Source organism: Equus przewalskii, chromosome 17, assembly GCF_037783145.1.
Source record: "Equus przewalskii isolate Varuska chromosome 17, EquPr2, whole genome shotgun sequence".
In the NCBI taxonomy this organism is placed as follows: domain Eukaryota; kingdom Metazoa; phylum Chordata; class Mammalia; order Perissodactyla; family Equidae; genus Equus; species Equus przewalskii.
The window spans coordinates 79,991,570-80,007,735 of NC_091847.1; the positions used below are offsets into that span (position 1 = coordinate 79,991,570).

Here is a 16,166-nt window from a genome sequence, read left to right on the forward strand (position 1 = left end):
GAGTTCACAGATTGAGAAACGAGTTCACTCCATCCAGTTTCAGAGCAGGAGAGAGAGCCCAGAACCCCTCAGGAGTCCTCTCCAGAGCTCTTTCTTCCTATTACTTGGGTAGGGGGTGCATTCTTAAGTCTTGGGTAAACCTTGCTCTATGCCTGGTTTCTCCCTGTGCCCCCTGGAAGGTAACCGTGGATACTATTGAGCCGGCACAAAAGCCTTCAGTTAATGGAGACTATGCATGGTTTTCAGGATGCTTAGAGGGTTTTGAGGCGAGGGGCAAAACCTGCAAACACTTGCAAAGGTAAGTGTTTTGCTTCAGGCCCCTGGGCTGGGTGTGTTTTCAGGTAGGGTGGATGCTAATGGTCAGCATAATCCCGTAGGGTGACAAGGCTCCTGCTCTGACAAGGATATTAACTAGCTGTGAGTCGAGAATCAAAGGGAATCCCAGGCATTTCCTCTGGGAAAGCAGGGACTCTGCTGTGAAATCTCGAGCAATGGGCTGACGCGAGTGATGCCAGCAACATCCAGGGCTCCCGAGGTGACACAGGTCACAGAATCTGGAGATAAGAGGTCTCCTTTCCCCAGGAGAGCTTCCAGCAGAGCCGTGTCCCTAGCCACATCCTTGCCCCAGGGGTGTTTTCTCCTCCCGGCCCAGGACCCCGGGCTGGCAGGAGAAATGCCCCCAGGATGTCTCGGGGAGGTGCCTCACTTCCTTGGAGACTTTACTGACCGCTGGGAGGACACCCAGGTGCCTTCTCCGACCCTAAGAGTCTTGGGTCTTCCCTCACATCTCTTTATTCTCAAACAAGGCGCGCTGGAGAGGGCGGATCTGGGGAGCCCCACTCGCTCTTAGACCGGCGTGGGGCTGGTCCCAACTTTCCAGAGCGCGCCCGCAGCGTCACGCCTCCGGAGCTAGGACCGGGGAGACAAGTCGCACCGGGCACAGTTCCGCTGGGTGGAGGGTGGGCGTGGGTCAGGGTCAACGAGGGTGCGGATGGCCAAGCCTGCTTGTTTCCTGAAGGGAAATCTTCAGGGCAGCGTGGGAGGAGGAGGGTGCGAGAGACGGGCTTGGGGGCGAGGGGTGGCGGCAGTTTCCCGGCTCATTGACGTAGACGTGAAGAGGCGCGAGCGCTCCCACTGCTTAAGAAGAGGCACGGAGCCCTCGGGACGCTGAAGCTGGGGACCGTCGCCCGCTCGGGGAGCAGCCCGGGCATTGCTTCTCCGCGCGCTCGAGGGAGCCCAGAGGCTGGCGGGTAAGAGCGAGGGGCGCCTTCCGTGACCGGGGAGGACAGCCGCGGGGAAGGGGGCTGGCGGGGCGCAAAGGACTGAGCGGGGCGAGGCCGCGAGCCAGGTGCAGGTCGGGGCGCGCCGGGCACAGCGCGGGGCTCCGGCGGGGCTCCCGGCGCACGCGGGGCGGAGGAACCTGCCGGCGCGGGGAAGACCCTCCTCCGAGCGGGGGGCCTCCGGGGCCGCTCCCGGCGCTGCGGGGCGAGCGGAGGAGTCCCGACGGCGCCGCTTCAGCACCCTGGACAGCGCCCGCCCTCTGTCTTCTGTAGGCTCAGCCCTGGCAGCCCGGACTTGGCCCCCAAGGGAAAAAACCTCGGGGGCCCCTCGACTTGGATATTTTAGTTCAGAAGAGGATGTATTGAATATAATTTCGTTCGGGTAGAGATTCTGTGCAAATGATCTGAACTGTAGAGAAAACATTTTTGAATAACCTTGAATCTCAGTATGCCTCTTCAAGATAGGAACGTGCCTTGTTCAAAGACGGTTTCTGAAATATCGATCTAAGGGTGCCTCAGTACCTTCCGCTGCTGTGCAGAAGAGAGATTCCATCTTATGGTGCCATCATGAGATAACACCAACATCTTACAGTGTTACCATGAGATGTTTCAGTACAGAGTGAATATGCCCATGAGCTGTGCCTTGCCTGCCTTCATGATACTAACATCTAAGAGGTTTGGAAATCTAAGAGAAGACTGAAAGTGAGGTGTATATACTGCCATGTATTTTCTTTATGTTAGAGTTGCTTAAGTGTTATATACATTTCGTATAGTCTTTGAACAGTCAGATAAGGTTTTCTTCTTGGAAAAAGGAGAACATAGGTTATTATTAATTTAAGGACATTATTTCTCATTGCACTTGTCTGAAGTGTAACCTAATAACTTCAAAGTGGTAAATGGATGCCTTGATTTATTGCAACAGGCTTCCAGGGCCAGAAAAGTTGAATGAGGAAAAAAATTTTCATTAAAATCTTGAGAATTATAGCAAGAAGAGAGAAATGAGAAAACATCATCTTTATGAAAGTTCTACCAGAATTGCAGAACATTTTAGGTGTTTGTAAAATGTCTCTTAGTTCTGCTTTAATGGGGTGAATATATGTCCCTTGGTTCCCATACTTTTAGCGTGATATCTTGTGTTTATTTGTATTTATAACATTTTGCTATTCTTATGCCTTTTGTTAAAATTAAAAGTCACCCTGAATAGAAAAGCATCCGAGGGTAAAACATATTCAAATTCTTAATTACATGGGAGTCTTGGATTAGGAGAGCTAGGCTAAATTATAATATTATAGAATAATTGAAGGCAGGCAGCAAGATTTTAACGTTTCACTTAATACTCCTTTAAACTATATTTCTCTGTACAAGGGAAAAACAAGTCACTTACTCATCTTACAAAGGGATATATCTTAGGAATAAATATTTCTTAATCTAAATATCTTGATTTTACACTACCTGTCTTGACAATGAGTCATTTTAGATAAAATGGGGCTTGTGATACGGGAAGCAGGATAAGACTTTTCCTAGAGACAATGGTGTATTTCCTTTGCTGGCACCAAGGTTCTTAAAGGCATAAGTACTTTCTTTACTGAGTGGAGCACAAGCAGGGACTCATATGAGATCTTTCCATCCTGTGCAGTTTCAGGGCCATGGCCAACCCTGGGAACAGAGGAGGGATCTACCGACCCTTGAGCCTCACCTGCTCCCTGCTCATTGTGGGAATATGCTGTGTGTCTCCTTTCTTCTGTCATAGCCAGACAGACCTGCTGGCTCTTAACCAAGCTGATCCTCAGTGCTGGGAATCTTCTTCAGTGCACCTCCTGGAAATGCAGAAGCCTCGAATTTCCAACACTGTTTCAGGTTTCTGGGATTTTATGATCTACCTGAAGTCATCTGAGAACTTGAAGCACGGGGCACTGTTCTGGGATCTGGCCCAACTCTTCTTGGACATCTATGTGGACTGTGTCCTCTCCAGGAACCATGGCTTAGGAAGGAGGCAACTGGCTGGAGAGGAAGAGAAGATCTCAGCAGTGCATCCACAGCACACAAGGAGAAAACAAGGTGGTCAAACCCAGGTCCCAGGTCTTTGAAAGGGTCAATCAAGTGTGAATGTGCTGAATTTTGAAGAAGAGGGGAATGGCTTTAGGGGAATCCATTGCCCCATATATTCCTCTCAGGAGCACACAAGTGATAGAAAGATAGATAGCACTTCCTTTTGCATTTCACGGTAGCTGTTCATATCAGCATATTGTCCTCATCCTCACACTTCATGTGAACAGCAGCAAGGAAGAGTCAGAAAGACAAGTAAGGAAAAGTTTGATTCTCAAAATACAACATACAGGCATAAAGTGATGCCCCCCAATTAACACAATTTTTTGCCATTAGCTTGAACATTAGCAGTCATAACCTGTGTTTATTTGCTACAGAATGGGGAAGACTTTAACATAAGCATTCACAACACACAAGCTCTTGACCCTTTTAAATTGAAAGAAAAAAACCATTGCTGTCATGTAAATGGAGGGACTCCTGGAGATGTACTTAGCTGATGAAACAAAGGGTAGAAAAATCGGCTGGCTTGCAAATTCACTCCTTGCTGCTTTTGAACAAATCTCAAATAAGTAATTAACTTCCAGCAAGCTGAGTAATTAATTTTTAGTAATTTGGAACTTCCTACAGATTTAGAGATTTTCAATGAAGGAAGTATTATATTCAAATACAGCCTTCTCTGGGGGCACGAGAAGAAATATCATTTCTAGAATTAGAATGAGGACGAATGAGCTACTGTGAGTGAGCTGAAAGGCAGCTTTGCTTTGTTCCTGTTTTTGCTCCTTTCTTGGTGTTGTTTTAATCGACGACCTTCCAAGGCTTGCAGCAAGGGCTGTTTGGGTGGTAGGGACTCTTAGAATTATTTATGCTCCAGAGAAAACTGAGGCATAACTAATTTTTGTAGTTTTACATTTTATTGTGGGTATTGTTATATATTTCTGTAATCTTTCTATTAAAATAGCTATTAACAATAATAGCCCTAGATCAACCTTTCCCAAGATATTGTAAAGCGTTCGTATATCTAGTTTGTTTTAACCTCAGTAACTAAAAATCCTCATGATTCGCTCATCCATAAAACTAGATAATCCACTGTGATTATTTATAGATAAATTTATTATTTTGGCAAATATTGTAACTTAAACCAATTTCCTTTTTTTAGAGGGAATATTCTTTCAGCAGCTTAGCTACTAAAGTAGAAACACAAAATGAATGCTCTTAAATGTTGGTTATCAATATTTTAAAAATCTTTTGAACAGAGGCTGCCCAGACATCAGCATCAGTAAGGACTGTATATTTTCTTCATCTGTACTGTAGGGCCTTTTCTTCCGTTTTTATTATATTTAGTTGCCACCCTCAAATCACTACCAATATTTCCTGTTTTTTTATATTTTTCACTCACTTTGAATTACTCAAGTATCTACAGAATAAATGAAAATAATAATATTTGTTTTGAACTGAATATAAAAATAATTAAGTAGTCTTTCTCTAAAGCAGCTTTCGGATTAGTTGCTTGCAACAAGCCTATCAGAATAGTCTGAGACTATGTGCAGTTTTTTGATCTACGTCAACAAGGCATTTTTATCTTCTTAAAAAAAAAGAAGTAGATTTATCTTCAACTTTGGAAGCGACTTCCTTCCTCTTGCTGTAGAGTTGCTGTTGACCCAGCTGGTCTGCGCACTTTAGCTGTTGTGGCTCTGCAAGTAGGAGGAGGCAACATTTCACTTCATTGAAGTTTTTTTAATGTTTGACATAAACAATTGTTTGCAGATCAGGAGACAAGACTTTCCATGTGGGTTGCATAATCATAATCAGAGAAAGTCCTGGGTCAGGAAGACACTATGTCTAAAAGTTAGATAGTTGCGGGAACATCAAGATTTCATCTCAAGAGGCTCGAATAAATGTCTAGTGGCTCAACTGGGCTCTAGATGTACCCGAATGGATTCTCTACTAATCTTTTCTTTTGTCCCTCGGGGATTAACATGCTACAAGGCTGGGATGGGAGTGGAGGTGAAGAGGTGTCTGTCTCTATAGTTCTCAGGGAAATCACATCATTAGAGCAAAAGGGAAGAGCTAAAATAAGTGTCTACATAATATGCAAAAAGGTTCTTGTTATTTGGATGTCCTCAAATTAAATAGTTTAAATACACTTGAGAAATGTTGCTTTGAAACATGGTTTGTTATAACATAAAACTCCTATATAATTTTGTATGTTAATATGTCATATTTGTTAATATTGAGTCAACGAATATGAAAACAAGAGATATCAAATAGCTGTGTAACCTTGGGAAAGTTAATTAATTTATTTAGCCCTCAGATACTTTACCAGAAAAAGAAGGGCATGGAAAGAATTAGATGACCCATAAAGTCTCTTCAGGTTCTCCACTCCAATGTTCTGTGATTCTATAAAACAGAAATGTATGAAAGGCATGTATTTAACCATGGAAAGGATCTGGAAAGCTTTATCCCGAGATGGCTTACTGAGCCGGACGATGCCCTGAGCACTGGCTGTTTATAACAACGATCAGCAGAAACAGAGGAGGTCCAGAAATGAGAATTCCAAAAAATCTGAGGACTAGAGATATTATCATTTGAGAAGAGACTCAAAAGATCATTGTTATTTAGTCTAGAAAGATACGAGCTAATAGCCGAATGCTGAAATATCTGGGAGGTGTGACAACGCTGTACCCAGGCTTAACTCCTTAATTATGATGGATTATGTGAAGGGAGAGAGAGAGAGAGTAACTGATTTAGGAAAAGAGTAGGCTGATGGAAACCCCCAAATAGAAAATAACAGAGTTGAGGTTAGCTCACAGGTAACATAAAGGCTTAAATGCAAATGAAGGGATGTTGAAGTATATCATTGTTTGTGTCAAAATTGATGGCCTGTTCCTTGAACAAATCTTGCTCTGCCACTGAGAGGAACAGAAAAACCTGCCTGCCTGAGCCTGGCAGTTTATATGTTCTAGAAAAATTGTAAGTCTTTGCTTTCCTCCATGACAAGAAAATTAAAATTTAGACTGATAATTTGATGATGTTTGCTGTCGGAGTCTAACTAGCTGGCAAATGTTCAGAGAGCTTATTTTTTTAAACACTAAGCAGAAGAGAAAACAATGCTTCAGAAATATAAACAATTAGATTCACAAATGCTTGATTTTCTGCTTTACTCACTCCAAGAAATTTCCTAAGCAACATATTTGGAAATTACCCATCTAGAAATCTATTCTAAGGAAACATTCAGAGGGTCAGACATGTAGCCAATGATGCAGCATGGGGCTCTTTATGCAAGATTGTTTATAGTAACAGAAAATTCGGAAAAAATCTAGTGCCCCTAATAGGATGATGGAAAACTGAATGATGACATGAACTGTGTGTGCGTTAAGCTGTGGTTATCTCTGGAAGATTATATTATGCATGGCTTAAAGTTTTTTCTTTATACTTTTATATTAAAAATTATATAATGACCATTTTTAACTTTTTAATCATAAAAGTATATCTTAATACATCTCAATTAAGGAAATATATTTATTATAATTTACTGAATTTTTATAACTAAACTGCATAGGACACAAAATTTTGCATAAACACAAATTTATATATATATCTCTGCAATAAATTTATACAGACTTTTGATAGTAGAGTAGCAAAAACAGCAAACTTACTTTAGAAAATCAATTTATTAATATTTAATCAACATGAAATTAATTTGGTGGCCTAATGATTGTTCCTTTTCTCTACTTTCAGGGACATATTCTCAGCAACTAAGAGCCCCTGCCCTAAAGAAGAAACAGCTGGTTGAAGAGTTGATAAACACGCACGTGCGCAGGAGTGGGTCCAAGTTCCTTGGAAAAGTGACCAGTGGCCTGGAAATAAAGAGAAAATAAATCTAACCTCAGGGCTAACTCATATATTGGAATTCAAAAAAATATATATTTTCTTGACTATTGATCATTTGTTTACCTGAAATGGTGGGAATGTCCAGAGATAAATATTCAGCCACATTCTCTCAGAGCTCTTGCTTTCACTCTTTTAGGCTGCCAGCATGTTCCTTCAAATGGTGACATTACTGCCAGACCATCCCACTGTCTGAAAGAGTCAGAATGGCTTCCAAGGATGAGAAGGGGAGTGGGGCTGCTCATTTTGATCATTTGTTTTGGAATGCTTGACATTTTTAATGAACTAGAATGCCGTACATTTAACATGAATGTGTTGCATGACCTCCAAGACACTAACCCCTGGATCGCTTATGCACAGGCATAGAAGGCACTAGATTTATTAATGACCCAGTACTAATGGTCTGTGATACTGGAATCTTGTTTGAAAGAATATTTTTGAATACTTTGAACTGAATAAAGCAAAAAACAAAACAAAACAAAAAACTGGCAAATAAAGCATTCTTCTAATGGAAACAAATTAATAAAAGCTCTGGACCCCAAGGAATGTTATTGGAGTCTCTTTATTTCAATATTTAATGTTAACATTAACAATAATCCAAACTCTAATAAAATAGCAGTAAGTATAAATTATTTCCCAATTAGCATATTTTCTATTTGACTAAATATTAAAATTCTATGATTGGTTACACTTTGCATTGAAAAGCAAACCAAAAATAAAATGAACACCATTAAAAGAAAAGAACCCAAAAGCATTCTTTCCCTCAAAAGGACCAGGCCTGAATGATTAGCAAATTTATTTGAGTTCCAGACACAATGCTATTTTTAACTCTAATTATTCTCATCTCTCCAATCATTCTATAAGTGATAATTGACAACCAGTTTGAATTTCAGATATGTTAGCAATTGACTTGATTTTTCCCCAGGTCCAAAAGAAGCCTCAGTAAATGCTTTCACTGAAGGTTTAGGGTCCTCCTTCAGCTAGAAATCTTATCTACAGGGTTCTCAGAAGACACAGCTGCATCTGAGGATTAGCCAAGTTCTGACAATAGGAGAAGCAAGTCTGGGAAGGAACTGGGGAGGGGTCCAGCCTCAGCTTTTGCTTGGTTAGGAGAATGAGCACATTAAAAGCGACCACTCTTTCCAACAGGTGCATGAAAAGATGTTCAAATCACTAATGATTAGGGAAATGCAAACCAAACCAAAATGAGGTATCACCTTACACCTGTTAGAATGGCTATAATCACCAAGACAAAAAATAACAAATGTTGGAGAGGATGTGGAGAAAAGGGAACCCTCACACACTGCTGGTGGGAGTGCAAACTGGTGCAGCCACTACGGAAAACAATATGGAGATTTCTCAAAAAATTAAAAATAGAAATACCATACAATCCAGCTATCCCACTACTGGGTATTTATCTAAAGAACTTCAAATCAACAATACAAAGAGACTCATGCACCCCTATGCTCACTGCAGCATTATTCACAATAGCCAAGACGTGGAAGCAAGCCATGTGCCCATCACTGATGAATGGAAAAAGAAGATGTGGTATATATAACAATGGAATACTACTCAGCCATAAAAAAAGACAAAATCGTCCTGTTTGCAACAACATGGATGGACCTGGAGGGTACGATGTTAAGTAAAGTAAGCCCGACAGAGAAGGACAAACACCAGATGATTTCACTCATATGCAGAAGATAAATTAACCCACGGACAAAGAGAATAGATTAGTGGTTACCAGAGGGGAAGGGGGCTGGGGGTGGGCATAAGGGGTACAGGGGTACATATATATGGTGACTGACAGATAATAATGTACATCTGAAATTTCACAATGTTATAAAGTATTATGGCCTCAATAAAATAATTTAAAAAATCATACAGGAAATGAGAAAAAAAGAAAGCTTCCGCTGACTGCCATTCCACACAGGCTCATGGTTTTGCTTTCATGCTACTTTCTCTAATGTCTTTCACCATATTCTTAAAAACCGCCACATAAACTCATTACCTCTTACAAAATGTTGAAAAGATGCCACTCTCTCAATGCTTACAGAACAGTCCGCCCCTGCTCCGTCCTCACCTTGGTGCTACACAGCAGGGGTGGCCGATTTTTTCTGCAAAGGGTCAGATAGTAAATATGATACGGGCCATCTGGTCTCTGTCGCCACGGATCCATTCTGCCTTTGTAGAATGAAAGCGGCCACAGACAATGTGTAAATAAATGAGCATGGCTTCGTCCCAATAAAACTTTGTTTATGGACACTGAAATGTGAATCTATACCATTTTCAAGTGTCAAAAAATATTATTCTTCATTTGATCTTTTCAATTATTTAACAAAACGTAATAACCACTCTTAGCCCACAGCCCGTACAAGAGAGGCAGGGGGCAGGACTTGGCCGTGGGCTGTTGCTGGCTGACATGCTTCTCTAGGGCATGCTTGTCAAACTTGTAAGGAACAAGCTGGGATAAAGTAAGGAGGAGAGTGAAAATGTCAAACAACAAAACCAGAGTCAAAAATTTGTGATAGGCTGAAAAGCAAATTCAAAAATATCAGGGAGAGACTGAACAGGGATAAGCCAATCCTAATCATACAAGACTGGACGTCATTTCACTCTGGAAACAGTACCAGAAATTATAGATCACACAAACAAAATTCCACAGCCTCTCTAAGTGTAGCATGGACTGCACCTCAAGCTAACAGGTAAAACAATGGAATCGTAACAAGATTTACTGAGAGCAGTGGTTAGAGCACAGGCTCAGGAGCTGGGTTCAAATCTCAGCGTCATCAGGTACTGAGCACATGACTTTGGACAAGTTCCTGACCCTCTTTGTGCCTCAGTTTCTCAGGAAGGGTTTGTTGGGAGGATTAAATGAATTAGTACATAAGAGGTGCTTAGAAACTAAGTGCTCTAACAGCCAAAAAGTATTAGCCACACTGTGGACATTATTAAATTAAGCATCTATATCCTAATCATACATACGGAGAAAGGAGGCATATGGGTACTGTGGCCACACTCATTGGATGCAGAGTTTTAGTGAGAAACGTTCATGTTTTAAAATTTAATAAATTTATTTTGAGATAATTGTTGATTCATATACAGTTGTAAGAAATAATATAGAGACATCCTGTATATCCTTCACCTAATTTCCCTTAATGGTAACACCTTGCATAAGTAGAGCACAATAACACAGCCCGGAAATGGACACTGGTGCAACCAGTTTATTCAGATTCAGCTGTGCATGCACTCAATTTGTGTGTGTGTGTGTGTGTGTATGTATGTATGTATGTATTTAGTTCTTTGCCGAAGCTTAGTCTCCAAGAGGAGCATCTAGATAGAAAATCAGGTCATCGGTTCAGTACTTTAAATGATAGTGAAGAAAACAGTTGCATGAATTCATGTAGATCTCACAATTGAACATTACTACCAAGGTATTCGAAGTAAGAACGGCCTTCTGCTGGGAGCTCAGCACATCCCATCTGACTGGCCTCTTCTTTTCATTTCCCTCCACCACCCCTCACTCTCGAGGCTTTACTCTGAAGAACCAAGACACGTGAATAGGGAGATTAGAAAATAAAACTTCTCTTCATGCTTCACACCGGACTATCGAGAGAGAGGCAGAAGGCTTAATTCTTTTAACACAGATTTTGAACGTACATTCCATCATTCTCCCAAGGGGCTTTTGAGCCTGGACTCCTCTTCACTTCAAGTTGGGCAGGGTGACGTGGTCCAGAAGGGCAGAGAAGGCCCCTCGCACTCGCTCAGCTCCGCGATACAGCTCCGTGTGTCCTGAAGACTGCGGCTCTGAAATCAGCAGAAGGAGGGTCCTTCAGAGAAGGCAGCTGACGGCGCTCAAACTGAGCTGGATAAAGCTCTGGCACAGAGAAGAAACCGAACCCATACTCCTCCGTTCCTGAGGACAAGGCCCTTTCTCTAAGCTGCCTAGCAAATGGGATGGCCATTATTAACCACGATGCGTTACTAATGTAACCAGGGTGTGGGGTCTCAAAGGGCATCTTCCCATGACACCTGAATAGCCAGAAAGCGGCAGGGAGCAGTGGTCTTCAAGCTCTGGTGTATATCAGAATCACTTGGAGAGTTTTAAAACAGATTGCTAGGTCCCACCCTCAGAGTTCTGGTTCAGTATATATGATGGTTAATTTTATGTGCCGACTTGACTGGGCTACAGTGCCCAGATATTATTCTGAAAAACACCAATAAACATTACTCTGGGTGTGTCTGTGAGAATGTTTCTGGAGGGGAGGTTAATATTTGAATAAGTAGACAGAGTAAAGCAGACTGCCCTCCCTAAAATGGACGGACCTCATCCAATCGATCGAAGGCCTGAACAGAACACAAAGGCTGAGTAAGAGAATTCCTTCTGCCTGCCTGCCTTCCAGCTGGGACATCAGTTTGCTTCCGCCTTTGGACTCAGAATGGAACGTCAGTCTCGAGCCTGCCAGCTTTCCACACTGGAACCACACATCAGCTCTCCTGGGTCTGTGGCTTGCTGACTGCACATCTTGGGACCTGTCAGCCTCCAAGATCACGGGAGCCAATTCCTTATGAGAAATCTCTTTCTATATCTCTATATACATCCTATCGGCAGGGTTTCTCTGGAGAACCCTGACTACATAGTCTGTTGGGGATGGGGCCCAAGAATCTGCATTTCTAACAAGTTCTCAGCTGATAATGATGCTGCTGTGTAGGAACCACGCTTTGAGAAGTTCTGCTCGATAGCTGCTGATGGATGGTTTGAGCAGTCCACTATGATCTGCCATAGCAGGGCTTGTGCTGTAGAAAGATCTAGGGTTGGGCAGCTGGCAAACAAAAGTTTGATACACACAGTTTTTAACCTGAGTTCTATTTCTAGGAATTGACCCTACAAACATTCACATGAGTACAAAAAAATATGTTAAAAGGATACTCAATAAAGCATTTTTATGAGAATAAAAAGTTGGAAGTAACTTGATTTTACACCAATAAATAAATTATGGTACATTTATATCCTGGGATACTATGCAGCATTTAGGAAATGACATGCTCAATGTCTAAGATCCATTAAGTGAAGGAAGCAAAAGTATCTGCTGATCAGCGAGCGGCCTGCTGACAGCCCTCCGCCGGACCAAGCTTCAGGCAGGAGCATCTGGAAGCTAAAATGACCCAACATAAGCTTCACACGTCATAAGAAATAGGAAAGACAGTCAGCCCTGCAAGGAAGATTCTTAGAACTCCAGCCCCAAGGCCGCAAGCTCCCGTCCCCATCTTATTCTCACGATGTGCTTTAGAAAAACGCTTGGAACTGCATGTTGACAAGCTGATCTGTAACCAGCAGAAAGAATAACCTGATAGCAGAAAATTTATGTCCTCTGCCCAAACTGTCCCGTCTGTTCCAGATAAGAGGTAACTGAGGTTTTCTTAGATTCCTCAGGAACACTGCCTTCAGCAGATCCGCTATGGAGAAGGGCCCAACGTTCTGCGGTCATCCATCACCTGACACCTGAGGCCCCTCCCCAACCCTGTTTCCCTCATATAAGTCATTTCCAAACCAGTTCCCTTTAAGATGGGTTTTTTTAGGACTAAGTCCACCATCTTCCGATCTGCTAGCTTATGGCTTATTAAAGTTCCTTCTCTACCACGGCCTCCTTGGCCTTCATATCTTGTGGCCAGCCGATCTAGCCCTTGCTCTGTATCAGAAAGTGTGAAGGAAAATTCACCAATCTGCTAACAGTGGTCACCCCTGAGAAACGGTGGCAAGCGGTGGAGGACTCGATGAGGAATGCATTTAGAAAAAAATCTGTGCACTCAAGAATTTTAATTTTACACTGAACATGTAGTATAACATTCTTTATGCAATGAATAAAAATAAGATCACAGGAAATGGAAACATGGAGGGGCTCATTTTGTTAGTTACATGATTTATATTGTGGCTCCATCTGTGCTGTTTTCTGTTGAGCATACAAGAGGGTTCCTGCCCCTTTACTCCACCCATCCTCTAAGACAGCTCCACAGCCACAAGGATGTTGAATAAGCAACATTTTACTCCCTGAATAAAAAGCTGTGTCCAGAGGCGAACTTATTTTAGTATATTCTTTTTCTCAGCCCACAGTGATAAAAACTTAAAATACCGCAAAAAAGATCTAGGGGAGCAAAACATTTTATGCATGGGAGATTTCCTGTTGTTTGGATGGTTTCTTTTTAAGCCCCAGTCCCTTGAAATGGTAAAAACAGCCAAATATATGCACCTAGCACCTAGCATGCTGCTGGGCGTACAGCTGGAATTCAATACATCCAGGGACTGAATGAATATAGTGCATCGGTGGAGGCCCACTGAGACGTTAACTGGAAATACCTGTGCGGTCAACAGTCCAGAGGAAATCACAATGGGAAAACATTCACTTGAATGTAATTAAAAATCTGTCTGGTCCCTGAATGAACCAGGGATGTGAGAGAAGCCCATCAGAAAGACGGACACAGTGGTTTGAAAGTATTAGGTTATCTCATCTATGATTGCTCCTCTGGGCAACTGACACACTGAGCCCACGTCTTCCTTACAATGATAAGTAATGAAGCAAACCAGTATGTACTGAATATCGACTCTGTACTAAGATCTCTCCTGTAAGCTCCAGGTTGTCCATGGTGACTGACACTCTGGTATCTCCACTGCGACATCTCTCAGGTGACACACACTTAAATTGTTCAACACAGAACTCTTGATTTGCTGACATCCGGCTCAGCTGTCCTCATCGCAGTACGTGTGTCACCATCCACCAGGACAAGCCGCCAGCACTTCTTGCCTAGACTATGGCAGGCTATTACCCCATCTCTGCTCACCCCCTTGCCCTTCTCCAGCCACTTTCCGCACAACGTAAATCTACCCCTTTCAAAATGAATGCCCAGCATCCAGCACGTGCTTGGCACATAGTAATGCTTGATGACTGCTTGTTGAATGAATGAGTGAGTGAATGAATGATGAACCAACTAGACTTTTTTCCTACCTTCATGGACCTTAATGCTGAAAGTCTGTGTATCTTTTCCCACCAAGAAAAATTACTTTTACCTGTATGTGGGAAAGAGCCAAAGAGAGATTTGTTAAGATTTCAGTACAGAACCCTAGGATTCCCAGGCAACATTTGAGAAGATGACCATCTAAACAATTGAGATAAAGACACAATATTGAACTTCTCTTTCCTGAGGTTGCTAAAGCACTCCTCTTTATTTTCCTACAATTTGGTAAAATTCAAGCTTCATTTTCTGATTATTTAAAATAACAGTTTAGGTGATGGTTCCAGGTGGGGATAAAGGAACAGCAACAATCGTCCCACATCCCCACCCCAACCACGCCCTCCTAACCCCACCATTTCACCCCCTGCCTTCCCTTCTCATCCCTGAAAACTGCAGGGCAAAGAGCTGGCAAAGAGGATGAGTGAAGCTGGGAAAAGAATTTCAGAGAGATACACAGGAAAAGCCACTCACAAATGGAAAGAAAATAATCCAATGAGAAAGGAGGACTAGACTATTATGTCCTTTTTTTGACCTCACAGCAGCAAGTAGTGCTAGACACTCTTTCAAATCGAATTCCTTCACTGCAAGTTTGAACAAATTGTTTGCTAGTGATTTTCAACCCAACATTTGGAATTTAAAGAGGTTTGGGGAACCCCTTCTACATACTTTCTCTTTTCCAATAACCTCTTGTAGCCTCTTGAAATCCTATTATCCTAGATCCTGAGACTGAATTACTCTATTCAGTAATGTCAACACCTGCCCCCGAGCTGACCATCGGGCTGGCTGTTTTAGTCTTATTAAGCCTTAAGTCCTATAAAGTTCATCTTAATTTCCATAATGTGCTGACTCCTTAGCAAAGCTGCATTCCAAAGGGTATCAGCTACTAGGACACTCGCAACACTGGGTGAACATGCTGACACTCTGTCTTGGGAAATCTCAGCACGTTACAAACAGTAGATCTTTCTAATTTTCCTAACAATTCTCAAATTAAAAAAAAACAACTGGGACATCAAACTGATTAGAAACTTCCTGCTGTTATCTGATGCATCCAAGACAGAGACAGAAATAAAACAAGGTAATCAGTACCTGAATTCAGTTTGTCTGCCTTTCCACATCCACATCAGTGTGGTGACCACACTTTGTCACTGACGGAGTTTGGTGTAATTTTGGTAAGCATGCATAGATTGTGCATAAGGTATGGAGTGTATTCTTATAATCCATATTGCCAATGGCTAAGGAGACTTTACAAACAGGATCATATTGAATGCCAGGTTGAATAAGGATAGAAACAATAAGGAACATGTGGATGAGGAGTGATGGTGTTTAATAAATGCAAACAATAGCCCTGAGGATTAAGATAGATCCTATGCTTAAAAGTCTCAAAGAAATAAGACTGATATAAAACAGATAAGACTATAAATCTAAATCTTATCATTAGTATTTGCTGAATCATCACAAAATATACAATACTATAATAACAAAAAGGGAAAATGTGCACCCTCCCGCTAATATCATAAGCTCTTTCGCATAATAATGCAATACTTCCTGCAGAAGCATCTCAATGGTTCGACTTAAATTGCAAATGGAAGCAGAGGTAAATCTTTTGAGACGTATATTTTTTATATGTTCTACAAGATTGGATAATGCTAATTGCATCTTCATACATTATTGCATCATCTGAATTTAGAAATAAACTTTACCTTTTCATGATTTTCCTTTTAATGATATAATGATGTGTGCATATATAGATATAGGCATATATTTACTTAGACCTTGATAAAGTCACTTAAAACATGCAAGGGTCTTTTAGCTTTAGGTACCAAACTGCACAGTGTTGGTATATTGTCTTCCAAATATGTGTGGGGTCACTAGTCCATTAGAATCTGAAGTGCAATATAGCCTGCTACACTTGTGAGGGCTGACCCAACACAACACTTTAGAAATCAG

At 41.7% G+C, this 16,166-nt stretch overlaps 2 protein-coding genes across 2 annotated transcripts in view; one reads left to right on the forward strand and one right to left on the reverse strand.

Moving 5' to 3' along the window:
• Window positions 1-873: 873 nt before the first annotated feature.
• FAM237A (family with sequence similarity 237 member A) lies at window positions 874-7,326 on the forward strand. The gene is made up of 3 exons (XM_008516907.2): window positions 874-1,250; window positions 2,917-3,338; window positions 7,065-7,326. The coding sequence occupies exons 2-3, from the start codon at window positions 2,927-2,929 to the stop codon at window positions 7,202-7,204; spliced, it is 552 nt and encodes a 183-aa protein (XP_008515129.1). The 5' UTR covers window positions 874-1,250; window positions 2,917-2,926; the 3' UTR covers window positions 7,205-7,326.
• Window positions 7,327-7,760: 434 nt separating this feature from the next.
• DYTN (dystrotelin) overlaps window positions 7,761-16,166 on the reverse strand; it is a 56,943-nt gene continuing 48,537 nt past the window's right edge. Inside the window, exon 13 of the mRNA XM_070579469.1 lies at window positions 7,761-11,018. Coding sequence (XP_070435570.1) covers window positions 10,915-11,018 — 104 coding nt within the window. The 3' untranslated portion in view covers window positions 7,761-10,914. The remainder of the gene's footprint in view (window positions 11,019-16,166) is intronic.

Coding starts and splice junctions, on each gene's coding strand:
- FAM237A (XM_008516907.2), top strand. CDS start 2,927: ATGGCCAACCCTGGGAACAGAGGAGGGATCTACCGACCCTTGAGCCTC. Junction 3,339..7,064: donor GCACACAAGGAGAAAACAAG/GTGGTCAAACCC, acceptor CTCTACTTTCAG/GGACATATTCTCAGCAACTA.